Source organism: Mustela nigripes, chromosome 14 (assembly GCF_022355385.1).
Source record: "Mustela nigripes isolate SB6536 chromosome 14, MUSNIG.SB6536, whole genome shotgun sequence".
In the NCBI taxonomy this organism is placed as follows: domain Eukaryota; kingdom Metazoa; phylum Chordata; class Mammalia; order Carnivora; family Mustelidae; genus Mustela; species Mustela nigripes.
In genome coordinates, this window is record NC_081570.1 from 27,098,627 (window position 1) to 27,113,730 (window position 15,104).

Genomic DNA, 15,104 nt, shown 5'->3' on the forward strand with positions numbered 1-15,104 from the left:
TTTAAGAGCTAGAAGGCCATAGTGGCTGGTGTGTAGTATATGAGGGGAAAAGTAGTAGGGGATGATTTCAGAGAGAGGTGCAGGGTCCAATCATGTCGGCAATTGTAGCCAGGTGGGTTTTTTTTTTTTTTTTAAATATCACTGTTTAGAATAACTTTATCAAGATATAATTTGTATACATAAAACTTACCCTCTTAAAATGTATAGTTCAGTGGTTTTGAGTATGTTTAAAATTGTATAACCATCATTATTATCTAATTCTAAAATATTTCATCATTTCCAGAAGAAAACCCATATCCATCAGTAGTCACTTACACTTCTTCTCTCACCAGTCAGCCCTTAGTAATCACTAATCTATTTCTGTCTTTGTGCATTTGTCTGTTCTGGACATTTCATATAAATAAAATTATATAATATATGCCCTTTTTTGACTGGCATATTCCACTTAGCATAATGTCTTAAAGGTTCATTAAATTGTATCATGTGTCAGAATTTTTTTTCCTTTTCAGGGCTAAGTAATATTTTTTGGTACATATATGCCACATTTTTTAATCCATTCCTTCATTGATGGATACATTAGGTTGATTTCACTTTTTTAGCTATAATGAATAATGCTGCTATGAATATAGGTGTACAGATATTCTAGTCCCTGCTTTCACTACGAGTACATACTCAGATGTAGATTTACTGAATCATATCATAATTATGTGTTTAACTTCGTGAGGATTCACCATACTGTTTCCACAGTGGCTGTACGATTTCATATTCTCATGAGCAATACACAGGGTTCCAGTTTCTCCATATCCCTGCTTTAGTTTTTTCCCTAATGTTGATTCTGTAGCTTAAATAATCTGTTAAGAGTGCAACAACTTTAAGGTGCTTTTAAGAAGGCAACCTCCTAAATTTTAACAATTCTAGATTTTTATTAATTGAATTGACCAATTTGTATATTCTTTGGGATATGGAATTTAAGGGCAGGTGACCCTGTCCTGGTTTTCCTACCATTGTTCACAATAAACTTCGGAAATTAGGAGGAAAACCAGTACTTAAATAGTGTTGGCCCTCCGTGAACAAATTATACATTTCATTTTGTGTAACTCCTCACAACAACCTTGTAGACAGCTAGTGTTTTATCCTGTGACTGAAATTAAAGAAGCAGAGTCTCAGAGTAGTTAAGAGACCTGCCCAAGGTAATATCACCTAGAAATGGCAAAGCTGGACTTCAAACTCAAGTCCTTCCAACCTGCTGGCTCTCTCTGCACTGCCAAAAGGCTTCCTGTTCACAGCATCTTGAATATAGTATATTGGGGAATGGAAGTCTTGTACTCTACTAGAAAGTCTTTTTTCTGATCTCTGCTGTGTTCTCTTGGGTCCCAAAACAGGAATGCATGGTGGGAACTCACACCAATAGAGGACGCTGTCAGCCAATAGAGACTGATTTCTGTAGTCCAAGGGCTTAGTGATCATCTGTAGGCTGGGGCTCAAGAGTTAAGAGCCATCTCCAGTTCTACTGGTGGATTGCAGGGGAGCATCTGACTGTTTGTCATCACTGAAGGGCTGTCTACTACCTTTGGAATCCAGTTTGTGTGTATTGAGTTTTTTAGTATTCAGAAGAGCTCTATACTGGGTCCTTTGGTAAATAATAATTTATGCTAGAGTTTACTATATGCGGTCCTTTAAGTGCTTTATTTTATTTAGTCTCTGAACAACTGTATTGGATTGTTACTGTTCTCCCCAGTTAACATGAGGCCTGAGCTTAGATCTGGCTCTGGATTCCAATCTGTTAATGACAAAGTGGCTATATTGCCTTTTGTATTGTACATGGATATTTTCTAACTTGTCTCTGCACAAGAAATTTTGCAATCCCCTTCCCAGGGCTGACAGCCAAGGTCTCTTCCCTTCTTGTGGGGCTCTGGGTACAGGGTGGACTGTACTCAAGCCAGAGCTACCTGTCCTTCTCGTTTCCTCAGGTCTGTAACATTGTGGCTGGGCAGCGCTGCATTAAGAAGTTGACCGACAACCAGACTTCGACCATGATAAAGGCTACAGCTAGGTCGGCCCCAGACAGACAGGAGGAGATTAGCCGCCTGGTCAGTAGGGCTGCAGAGAAATGTATGCTTGGTTGCTCAGTCATTGGGGCCCCTGGTAGCATAGATGCTTTTCTGCCTTGGCAGGATCCTCAGGAGAACACAAAGTCTGGATTTGTTGCCTGGGATTCCATAGGACTGCTCTTGTTTCTTGACCCTGTAGCTACTTGGCTTCCTATTTCTTTTTCCCTCCTGTATTACTTCCCTGTGTTATCCACTCCCACTTACTTCGTTTTCCACTTTCCCCCCCTTTTTAGGGCTATTACTTGCCAGCCCCAGCTGCTCTTCAGGGCTTTCTCCTTGGGACCCAGAGGGTGAGCAGTATTGCCAAGCTGCTGCTCTCCTGAGATCCCCTCCTTTTGTCTTGCAGATGAAGAATGCCAGCTACAACCTAGATCCCTACATCCAGGAATTTGGGATCAAAGTGAAGGATGACATGACGGAGGTGACGGGGCGAGTGCTGCCGGCGCCCATCTTGCAGTACGGCGGCCGGGTGAGCAGGGTCAGGGCCAGACAACATCTCTGGGGCATATGGGAGAGGGGAATTGGGTTTATATAGCCAGGGGCTTTTGCTCCCCTACTCACCTGGCTCTACTGAGGCTCACCTGGGCGCCCCCTCTGCCTATCCCCAGAACCGGGCCATTGCCACACCTAATCAGGGTGTCTGGGACATGCGGGGGAAACAGTTCTACAACGGGATTGAGATCAAAGTCTGGGCCATCGCCTGCTTCGCACCCCAAAAGCAGTGTCGAGAAGAGGTGCTCAAGTAAGGAGTTTTGGATGTATGGGTGGAAGGGAGGGAAGCACCCTAGAGCTGCCTACCTTCCCCTACCCACAAAGGGCCAAGATTTGATTTGTGGTCTCTTCTTTCTGACTCTTGACGCTGCTTCCCTGTGCTTCCTGGCTCACACTTCTGCCTCTGACCATCTGTGGTCAGAAGTCTCCTATAAGTTGTATTTGTGTCAGAGATGATGATTTTAGGACATGAATCTCCTAAAGGAGACCTGAATTATTTTATTGTTAGAATTACTAGCATTGGTAGTAAATAATACAGTGATGAATATAATGTTGCAGCAACACTACTTAATTTTATGTTTTCTCATTTCATCTTCACAGTGAGTAGGTGGTGGTATTTCCATTTTCAGGAGACTGAGGCTCAAAGAGTACCTTGTACAAGGTTTGCATATCAAGAAGTTGTCAGAGTTGGGATCAAATCCGATCTGAGGCTTCAAAGCTTGTATTCCTCATTGGAAACAAAAGCTCAGCTGGTTCTCTGGGCTCTCCTCTCCTATATACAGAATTTGTTCATTCAGGTCCAAGTGACCTGAATTAGATAAACATGAGTTGTAAGGGCCTCTTAGCTACCTGTGGCTGAGGGGCTAGGGACAGATGACAGCAATGAAGAAAATGATATCGCAAATGATTTAAAGGAATACATTAGGGGAGTAATAGTCTTCAGTGAATGAATGAATAGTAAAGTCAGTTTTTTTTTTATTGAGATATTTCAAGTACCGCAGAATTAACCCATTTAAAGTGTATAGTTCACTATTTCCTGTAGTCTTTTGATGTGGTCGCTTCTTATTTGGATCTAGAGTAGGGTCGAAGGGTCAGTGCACACCTAGACTGAGGAAAAGTTGGTGGAGCTGACCACTTTGGGTATTGACAAGGATAATAGAGTATGTGTCTGGCAGGTTCAGCTGGCATTGGGGATTTCATCAGAATTAGTTACAGTAGCTCCTGATGAATGTAGGGACTCTGGCTGCCCTACCTGTCTTTCTCCCTTCTCCCCTCATAGATATATAACTACCACCATCACACTTAATAGCTTATTTTATTATGTTTTTGTTTATTTTTTTAAAGATTTTATTTATTTATTTTGACAAAGACACAGTGAGAAAGGGAACACAAGCAGGGGGAGTGAGAGAGGGAGAACAGGCTTCCCATGGAACAGGGAGTCTGATGTGGGGCTCAATCCCAGGACCCTGGGATCATGACTGAGCCGAAGGCAGATGCTTAATGACTGACCCACCCAGGCATCCTTAATAAGGTTTCTTTTCTTTCTTTCCTTTTTTTTTTTTTTTTTTAAGATTTTATTTATTTATTTGACAGACAGAGATCACAAGTAGGCAGAGAGACAGGCAGAGAGAGAGGGGGGGAGTGGGAGTAGGCTTCCTGCTGAGCAGAGAGCCTGATGTGGGGCTCGATCCCAGGACCCTGAGATCATGACCGGAGCCGAAGGCAGTGGCTTAACCCACTGAGCCACCCAGGCGCCCCAATAGTTTCTTTTAAATGAGTTCCTCTTGTCCCCCTTCCTGGGGTTTGGGGATTTTAGCGCCATTTAGATCAGGCTATTCGTAGCCTTGGCTTAGCATTAGAGAGCTGGCCCTTAGCAATGTCGGAAGGGCTCCCAGCTCTCTGCTTTTCTGTTGTCAGCTTGTTGGTAGCTCTATTCTCTGTATGCGTCTCTCATTCTCATGTTTTTTCCCTGCAAAGTTCTTTTGAAAAAATCCTTTGGGGTGTTTTGGGGTACAGAAACTGATAAACCTAGAATCTCAGAGTTGGGCATCTGTTCATCAGACATTCCCTTCTCCCAGTGATAACCCCGGTTGCAAAGGGTAAGAATATGACTTGTACACCTGGGTCAGTGGTACCCAGTTGGATGTTTGGTTCTGGGCTAAAGATTAAAATCTGAGTCTTTGGGTATGGTAGTGGATGACATTATCCAGGGAGAATGTTCAGGGTAAACAGAGGCTGAATATAAGAACTCTGAGGAACTGGAAAGTAAATAGAGCAAAGTTCCTAAGTGTGAGTGAGGGGATGGGATCCAGAGCACAGGAAAAGGCATCCTTTCTGCTAAGATAGAGGGAGAAGTGAAGATGGCTGTGGAGGTAGAGAAATTGGTAATTGGGAATGGATGAGGGAGTCCTATGGTCAACCCTTGGAATTTTTCTTTTGGCTAAAGAAGTTCTGTTACCTGCACAGTATCCCTTTTAGGAGAAGATTTCAAGATCTTCCCTATTGTAGACTTCTTTCAACATGTGACCTCCAGCAGAGAACACAATAGTTAAGTGTGATTTGGTGGTAGAGAAAAGATTGGGTATACCACTTTCTTTGAAGTAGAGACCCACTTAATAAATTTGACTTACTAAGTTTGATACCTTTATATTCTCTGTATTAGTTCAGTTCCTCCCTCTTATGTAGTCACTATCATGAAATATTATGACCTTCCATCTAATTTATGTTTTATGTACCTGTATATAAATGATTTTAAAACATTTTTAAAGATTTATTTATTTATTTTAGAGAGAGAGACAGCTCAGGGGTAGGGAAGTGGGGAAGTGAGAAGGGGCAGAAGGAATCGGTGAGAGAAACCCAAGCAGACTCCAAGCTGAGCGTGGAGCCCAATGTGGGGCTCAATCTCATGACCCTGAGATCATAACCCAGCTAAAACCAAGAGTCAGAGTTCAACCACATATGTCACCAAGGCGCCCCTCAAGTGATTTTAAATTTTACATAACAGTATCATACTGTATTTATCTGTTTGCTTTTTTTTTTTTTACTAAATATGTGAAAAAATAGTTATTTCCTCACTATATAGGCTTCTGAATCTATCATATTTGTATTTATATACTATATAATGTCCCCTAAGTAATTGGCTTTATTCTCTGTATGTTGCTTTTACTCTAAATGTAGGATTTTCAAGTTAAGTTTTCTGCTATTCATTTCAATCTATCGTATGTATGTAGCTTGATATTTTAAATCTGCATGTGTACCCTTTCTTCCAACTTTGTCTTTCTTTCCTAGGGTAAAGCCCCAGAGCCAAAGGAAAGAAGCTTGTTTAATTATTTGCTCTTAGGCTTAAAAGAATCAGTAGGGGAGGAGGGAGCTCATTTTTACTGAGTACCTCCTGTGCTTTGACCACTGTTGGAGTTTATTTTAATGTGATCAGAGTCCTGTCTCTTGGGCATTAGCCTATTGCTATGGACTTAGTGCCCACGAATCAGCTACTTGAGTGGGACAAGGTGGGGACTCAGAATTCCCACAGGTCCCTTCTCTGGGCTCCCTTGGCTCTCTGCTTATACCATTGAATACTTAGCAAGTGTGATTTTTTGTCCTACTCAACTATAAATTTGTTTTTTTACACTGGCGGTAATCCCGTCTCTTTTATGTCAGAATTTCTCATTGGCTGTCCTAGTCCTAGGTACCTAAGATAGTGGCATTTGTTCAGCGGTATTGAAGTGGGACTCACCGCCTCCTGTCATGATCATACTTGTGCTGCAGGAACTTCACAGACCAGCTACGGAAGATTTCCAAGGATGCAGGGATGCCCATCCAGGGCCAGCCTTGCTTCTGCAAATATGCGCAGGGGGCAGACAGCGTGGAGCCCATGTTCCGGCATCTCAAGAACACCTACTCAGGGCTGCAGCTCATTATCGTCATCCTGCCAGGGAAGACGCCAGTGTATGGTACAGTTCTCTGGGGACAGTGATAATGAAGATAGGAGTTTTCTCAGAGTAGCTCCCTCGAGGGGGGACTCAGTGTGGGTTCTTTGCTCTAGCCAGAGTTCTTCCTTAATATCAGCATTCATTTTGAAGGAGAAATATTAGCCTGTATGAGCCTTTGAGTTATCCCAGGTCCTGCTTATCTGCTCACATTCCATCCCAGTAACATTTACTGGGGTCCTCTGTGTGTTGATCTTCATGTGAGGCTAAGCTGAGCCAGATACAGATACAGGTCAGTCCAGATTCCTTCCTGTTCCTAGGAGTGTGTTGTCTATCAGGACATTGTGTAGCACACTCAAGCAGAATTTGTGGGGGTTCAGTAAGTGGTTTGTTGCCTGGGAATGACTTAGACTTTCTGAGAAGTTTTCTCTCTCTCCCACTTTTATTTTATTTTTTAAAAGATTTTATTTATTTATTCGACAGACAAATAGGCAGAGAGGCAGGCGGGGGGTAGGGGTGGGCAGGAAGCAGACTTCTTGCTGAGCAAAGAGCCTGATGCAGGGCTCGATCCCAGGACCCTGGAACCATGACCCGAGCCAGAGGCAGAGGCTTTAACCCACTGAACCACCCAGGCACCCCAGTAGATCTCTCCCGCTTTTAAGAATAGGGATGGCTTTATATATCTCTGGCTCAGTTCCTTTACTCTGTGTTCCCAGCACCTCTCCTGTTTCAGAAGAAGAGGTGTCCCTTCTCTTACCTTATTAAACCCATGTATGCTTTTGTTCCCATCTCATCCTGCCACTTTTGGGACTTAATACCCTTTCATCCGCAAACATGTTTAGATTCCCCATCCAAGAGTACATCACCACAGTCATGCCATCTCCTTTAGCTTTTGTCTTCCTGTTTCTTGTTTTTCTTCATCATACATTTTGAATGAGTTCTCCACATTCTCTAGACCCACTTCCTCACCACCCACTTACTCCTTTGCTTTTTTCGTCTGTCTTACCTCTAACTTTCTCCAAAACTTCCCTGCAGAGAGCCATCTGTGACCTTTATCACTTTTCTTCACTTGACTTTCTCCTGTCTCTCTTTAATTATTTTTGTCATTACCACATATGCCTGGTATTTTCCAGATTTCTATACCCTGCCTTTTCTATCTTTACATTCTAGTGAAATTTTCATTTATGTTAGTTGTTTATATCATTACCTCTTATTAATATATATTATAATGTATTATTAAATCTTGGTCCAACCCTTGACCTCTCTCCTGTTCCCATCTGTCCCTTTGATCTTTCTCGCTTCTATAAGCATTTATTAATCACCCACTGTGTGTCAAACACTGTGCTAGGTTCTAAATACATTGGTGAATGAAACAGATGTAGTCTCTGCTCTTATAATTTGTTTTGGTGGACATCTCTTTAGTAGCTTGTCTTCTCTCTTTATCAGTAAGCTCTTTATGTCTTCTGTGTTTGACATCGTAATTGCTTCTTGGTACTTTCATCCAAACTCTGGAGGCAGTCTGTCTTCTCTTTGCTTCATCTCCATCATCATCTTTTTTACTGTCTTAAGATCTATTCTCTGCTCTCCACCCACACTTCTCAACTGAATTCTAACTTTTTTCTTAAATCTTTCTTGAATAAGAAAGATTTTTCATTTACTGGATGAGACCTTTTGTGACTCTGCTCCCCCCAAAAAACCTTCATTGATAAGAATTAACAAAATAAAAATTTTCAGGGCCATGATCTTAGTTTAACCTTTTTAGCTTTATCTTGTACTATTCCCTCTGCCACACATACTGGAAAGATCACTTGTTCTGGAATTAGATAGAAGTAGATTTTAATTCTGGCTATGGCAGTGTACTGATTTAGGCAAAGTACCTAACCTTTTTGAGCCTCATGAATTAATTATATAAAAAGCAACATCTATGGGGCACCTGGGTGGCTCAGTCATTGGGCGTCTGCCTTCCACTTGGGTTATGATCCCAGTGTCCTGGGATCAAGCCCTGCGTCAGGCTCTCTGCTCAACAAGGAGCCTGCTTCTCCCTCTTTGGCTCCCCCTGCTTATGTTCCCTCCCTTGCTGTGTCTCTCTCTGTGTGTCAAATAAATAAAATCATAAAAAAAAAGTGACGTCTAGCACAGTGCCTGGCACATAGTAGATACTCTAAATGCCTTCTTTTTTCCTTCCTTCCTTCCTTCCTTCCTTCCTTCCTTCCTTCCTTCCTTCCTTCTTTCCTTTCTTTCTTAAGACTTTATTTATTTATTCATGAGAGATGGCGACAGAGAGGCAGAGGGGAGAAGCAGGCTCCCAAGGAGCAGGGAGCCCAATACGGGACTCAGTCCCCAAACCCCAGGATCGTGACCTGAACTGAATGAGGGCAGATGCTTAACCAGCTGAGCCACTCAGATGCCCTAAATGCTCATTTCTTGCCTGTGCTTTCTAATCTCTGGCTTTGTTTACATCATTTGCCTTTTTCTAGAGTATCTAACTACTCTTCTTCTTATCCCCCTTGTTCCCCTTAAAATTCTCTCAAGTCTCATTTTAAGTGTATTTATTTCTGGAAGCCATCTCTCATCCTACCTAAAGGATAAATCTTTCTGGATTCCTCTGGAAATTTTATCAGGCTGCTAATCAGTTACTGCCTTCCTTGATACTATTTTGAGCATGGAGTAGATCTTATTTTGCTCTGAAACCTTCTTCCCTCTGCACATATAAACTTAAGGTAAAGCCTTCCACTGACATGATACTCAGTAATTGCTTATGGAGGGAAGTTGGTTGACCTCCACTTCATGCCTCTGGGCCTTTATTGATAGCCCTTGGATGCAAAATAAGGATACTTCTTAGGAGAACTGCCTTGAGTAATTATTCACATTTCTAGTTCCCTCCATTAAGGGAAGAGTCCAGTATTGGCTTGCTTGGGGAGTAGTATAGTACAGCATGCTTGGGGAAGACAGTGATTACTAAGAGAATTGTCCCCCGCCCTGGACTCAGTAATGCTATATTCTCTCTCCAGTCACAACCTTGATTAGGACCTTGGGTTTCTTCTACTTACATTTTGTTATTTGATTATGTGCCATTTGGACAATGAAGACAATTAATTGCCTAGGAATTAAGCCAGCAGATAAGAGTAGCAGTTGTTCTCAAAACCCTCACCTTCCCTTCTTGGAGGCCAAAGCAAGGTCTAGTTGCATTGTGATTGCCCTGAGCGTATAGAAGGACAGTGTTACATTTGTTCAGTTCTGATCTGGTACCACATCTCATCCTGTCCTTAGTATTTTTAACTCCTTCCTCTCCACTAAGTTGATGATATTATCCTTTTTTTTTTTTTTAATGTAAACTTTTTATTGTAGCATACATAAAGAAATCCTAAGAGTTCAGTTGAATGAATTTTTACAAAATGCCACAGCAGGATAAACAGTACCCATTTTTGCAATCAAAACATTACCGCAATCTCAGGCTGCCAGTCACTACAGCTCCCCATCAATGGTAATCACTATTTTGGCTTCTAATGCCATAGATTCATTTTAACAGTCTTTGAAATTTGTGTAAATGAATCATTTATTAGGTACTTCTTTTGTGTCTGGCTTTTACTCAACATGCTTATTATGAGATTCATCCATGTTTATTTGTGGTTTGTTACAGTTTTTCCATTAGATGAATATAACACAATTTATATTCTTCCATCAGTGGTCATAATTGTGTTGTTCCCAGCTTTTATTGTTACAAATAAAGCCTCAGTGAACATTCTTGTATGTATCCTTTGAACATATATACCCATTTCCATTGGGTGTATATCTAGCAGGAATTTTATTTATTTATAGAGATTTTTTTTCCTGTTTGTCAGAGAATAAGAGAGCATAGGTGGGGGAATAGCAGACAGGGATAAGCAGGCTCCCAGCTGATTTTATTTATTTATTTATGAAGACTTTTTCTGTTCATCAGAGAGTATGAGTGCATAGGTGGGGGAATAGCAGACAGGGATAAACAGGCTCCCAGCTGAGTAAGGAGCCTGAAGCGGGGCTTGATCCCAGGACCCTGAGATCATGACCCGAGCTGAAGGCAGAGGCTTAACTGAGTGAGCCACCTAGGTGGTCCTCTAGGAGGAATTTTATTTTTATTAATTAATTTTTATTTATTTATTTATTTTTTTAAAGAGATTTTATTTCTTTATTTGACAGAGAGGGATCATGAGGGAGAAGCAGGCTCCCCACTGAGCAGAGAGCCCAATGCAGGGCTCCATCCCAGGACCCTGAGATCATAACCCGAGCGGAAGGCAGAGGCTTAACCCACTGATCCACCCAGGCACTCCTAGGAGGAATTTTAAATGTATAGTTTACACTTCCACCATCAGTGTATGAGAATTCTAGATATTTCATATCCTTACCAAACTTGATATTATCTCTTCATTTTAGCTGTTTTTGTGGTATCTAGTGATACTATGTTGTGCTTTTATTTTTCTGATGATTGATAAAGTTGGGTATCTTTTTATATCTTTGCTGGCTGTTTCATTGGCTTCTTTTGTAAAGTTTTTACTCAAGTCTTTCCCTTTTCTTTTCATTGCCTTAAGTACCTTTTTTTTATTGATTGATTTATAGGTGACTGATTTTAATTGATTTATAATTCTTTTGTTTAATATATATGTGTCTTATATATATCTTTTCTGCTTTGTGGTTTGCCTTTTTCTTAATGGAGTCTTTGTTGAGCAGACATTTAAAATTTAAATGTAGGCCAATTTGTGTAACATTTTTTCTTTATGGCTAGTAATTTCTGCGTCCTGTTTAAGAAATCCCCAAATCGTAACATACTAGTCTATGTTTTTTTTTTTTAAATATGTGTTATTTTATTTATGTTTTTAACCTTTCACATTTAGAATTAGTCTGTCTCCTTCAGAAACTCTTGCTTTCTCTGTTCCCTGGCAGCTCCTCTACTGGTGCAAAGCCTAGAAACAGCATGTATACCCAGGGTAAAAGCAGCTGCAGAAGATAGCTCACCTGGGTGAGATTCTTTACCTCTCTGGAAGTTTATGCCCCTTCAGTTCTTGTCTCAGCACCTTTCTCTTGCCTTCAGAGGATGGTTTCTGTTTTTGTCTGGCTTTTCGAAACATTATCTGTAGAAGCATTGGTTGGTTACTAACTACTCTATCTCTCTTGGTAGTGGAAATGATCCTTTTAGCTTTTTAAACATGTCCAGGTCTCATTGAAAACATACTAAATCCTTCACTGATCCCACATCTCCTCCTTGGCACTTTATATCACAAAATAGTTTGTGTCCCTGTGCGTCAGTTTTTTGCCTTGATATCAATTCAAAGGACATTTATGGGGGCTCTTGGTTGGTTCAGACTGTTAAGTTGTCCAACTCTTGATCTCAGCTTAGGTCTTGATCTTACAATTGTGCGTTTAAGCCTCGCATTGGACTTTATGCTGGGTGTAACAAACAAACAGAAAAACAAAGGATATTTCTGCTCTTTATTTTACTAGATCTCTTAGTGTTTGATTTTGTTGAATACTTGGTCCTTCTTGAAACCCTCTCTTCCCTTGGTGTTCATGATACAATACTGTCTTCCTCCTAGTTCTCTGGGCATTTCTCCTTTGCAGACCCATCTTCTTAACAGTTTGGCAAATATTAGAAGTTCCTCAAGATTCAGATCTAAGCTCTGCTCCTTTTACCTTTTCTCTTCCTTGATGATCTCATCAAGATCATGCTTTTAATTACTACCTGTATAAAATATCTAACAAATTTGTATCTTTTTTCAAGATGCTTTTGAGCTCCCAACTATTACTCTCATTGCCTAATTGATATCCTCACTGGGATGATCAAAAAGCACTTCAAATTCAAAGTGTTTCAAAAACAGCTTATGACCTGTTTTATTACAAAAACTAGAAGCTTGACGTTATCCATAAAAATTCTTTTCCCTTACATATAATATCTCTGAGTCCCTTAAATATTTATTGAATCTGTTTGTTTCTTTCCATCTAAGTGACTGTTTTCTTAGTACAAGCTGTTTTTAATTCTTGCTAGATCAGTCTGATGACCACATTCTTTTCTCTCATACCATGGTTCCTTTGCTCTCCTTTTTAGTTACTTTGGCTTTTTAGTTTCTCAAACATTTCTTCTATCAGAGTGCATTTTTGCATGCTGTTTCTTTTGTCTGGAATGCTTTCCCCCAACTCTGCCTCTCTTCTAAGAGTGCTTTTCTCCCTCTGGTAGAAAAGTGCTTTTCTACCTTTGGGTTTCATCTCTATCATTATTTAATCCTTTCCTGGCTGTTATTACCCCCTATTATATGCTCTCATATTTTCATGAAGTTTTCTGTTACAGCATTTATCATTGTTGTACTTTTCATGACTTTTAAAACTAATCACTAGACAGTAACCACTATGATTAGGGACCCTGTGTTTCTGGTTACCATTGTGTTCTTACCACCTCCTATCCTGCCTGACATCTAATCACCATTCAGTAAATATTTGTTGAATGCACTAATTATTTCTCTCCCTACTTATAGCTGAAGTGAAACGTGTTGGAGATACACTCTTGGGAATGGCTACACAGTGTGTGCAAGTGAAGAATGTGGTCAAGACCTCGCCTCAGACTCTGTCCAATCTCTGCCTGAAGATCAATGTCAAACTTGGTGGCATTAACAACATCCTAGTCCCACACCAGCGGTATGAACTGTGTTGCCCACTTGCCCTGTCAAGCAAGGTACCATGTTGGGGATTGACAAAAATATAGGACTCTGGCCAGGCAGAGTAAATCAGACACAAGAGAAAGATGACCAAAATGGGTGCTAGATGGTGCCAGGAAGAGATGACCGAACTCCTCCTCATTTGTTTTCTCTTCTTTGTTTAGCTCTGCCGTGTTTCAACAGCCAGTGATATTCCTTGGAGCAGATGTTACACACCCCCCAGCAGGGGATGGGAAAAAACCTTCTATCACAGCAGTGAGTGATACTCTCCAGCTTCTTCTTAAGGTTCTCATTTTAGCTCTGAGTGCTGAAGACTACATATAATCTCCTTTTCTCAGCTCTGATGCTTGGCCCTTCATAATAACTTTTTTTTCAGCTGGTCATCCCCATTATCCACTCCCTTGGTATCTTCATAAAACTAACTCTATATGGTATCTGTTTTTCAGAGAGAGCAGTGAGAGTGTAGGCGGTGTCCAGAGACTTTGGCCAGTCTCCATCACTCTTGCTCTGTGTTCAGATTTTTCTCTCTCTGTGCCTACTTCTGGGATATGGGAAAGACCATGTCTCTTCTCTGAAATTCTTATGAAAGTGGTTACTTAGTTGCTGGAACTGTCGTTTCTTCTTCCCCATTTCTACCCCTGGTCCATCTAGTAGATTAGATGTCTTTCCAGTCCCTCTCCTGACTTCTGTGCTCCCCATCCCTAGAGGCTTCTGAATTGCTAGTGGGATTAAGCCTTCCTTCCCACTTCTCTTTTCTCAACCCTCACATTTCTCTAGGCAGACTGGGCTAAGCACAGTAAATGCAGGGAAATCCTGTACTATGCTTAACCTTGTTCTCCTTGTGGCCATCTGTCCTAGGCTCTGGCCACTGTCCCCTTTGAAAATTATGTTACTCCTACCTCTTGCAGGTACACTCTTCACTTTGGTTCCTGAGTAGATTAGTACTTGAATTGAGAAAAGGACAAACTTCTGGCTCTTTGAGCTAGTAGTGCCAAATCTTCACATGCCCTCCTGCAAGGGGTAAGAAAATTGAACTTACTAGGTACTTATAGTGGGCTAGGTCCTATGCAAGGTTTTATACATGTACCATAATAGCACTGCCGGCAGGTGGCTTTCTTACCTATTGAGAGGAGGAAAATGATCAGGTGAATTAAATAACTTCTGCATGCATGATAGAGAGTGAAACCAGGACTTACTGAATCCAAAACCCTGCTAATTCGATTACATAGTTTTCTTGCTAAGAAGCTTCCCCAAATCTACATCCTAACAGTGTTGGAAGGATGGAGATTTTGGAGCCTGATCCTGCCTCTTTTTGATTGTTAGGTAGTAGGCAGTATGGATGCCCACCCCAGCCGTTACTGTGCTACTGTGCGGGTGCAGCGACCCCGGCAGGAGATCATTGAAGACTTATCTTACATGGTGCGTGAGCTGCTCATCCAGTTCTACAAGTCTACCCGCTTCAAGCCTACCCGCATCATCTTCTACCGAGATGGGGTTCCTGAAGGCCAGCTCCCCCAGGTAGGGACCAAAATAGGTGGAGAAAAACTTCACACTGGGGCCAGAGGGCCTAATGGGTGCAAAGTGTACTGCTCTTTTTCTTTAAAAGCTGTTGGCATTGGGAGGTGGTACTTCTTTGAGAGCTTTGCTAAAAATGCCAGTAGGCTTAGGAGCAGAGATTATAACTGAGAGGTGGTGTGCATAAGCATCCAAAGACCTGTCTTGTAACAGAAGAGCCTCAGTGCATATTTACTCATTGATTCATGTTGAACACTGATTCTTTAGTAGTTCTCAAAACTTTAACATGCATCAAGGTCACCTGAAGGGCTTGTTACATCAGTTTGTAGGGCTTTAAGACTTTCTGATTCATCGTGGTTCTTTTTTTGTTGATGTTTTGT

General features: G+C 41.2%; 1 protein-coding gene across 2 annotated transcripts in view; it reads left to right on the forward strand.

Moving 5' to 3' along the window:
* The window catches only part of LOC132002195 (protein argonaute-1), a 37,873-nt gene that overhangs the window by 13,328 nt on the left and 9,441 nt on the right, over positions 1 to 15,104 (forward strand). Inside the window, exons 9-15 of one of the 2 annotated variants that reach the window (XM_059377244.1) lie at positions 1,971 to 2,090; positions 2,458 to 2,589; positions 2,720 to 2,853; positions 6,369 to 6,553; positions 13,030 to 13,189; positions 13,374 to 13,464; positions 14,533 to 14,727. In XM_059377244.1, the coding sequence (XP_059233227.1) occupies positions 1,971 to 2,090; positions 2,458 to 2,589; positions 2,720 to 2,853; positions 6,369 to 6,553; positions 13,030 to 13,189; positions 13,374 to 13,464; positions 14,533 to 14,727 (1,017 nt within the window). The remainder of the gene's footprint in view (positions 1 to 1,970; positions 2,091 to 2,457; positions 2,590 to 2,719; positions 2,854 to 6,368; positions 6,554 to 13,029; positions 13,190 to 13,373; positions 13,465 to 14,532; positions 14,728 to 15,104) is intronic. The other variant, XM_059377246.1, reaches the window with a different exon arrangement.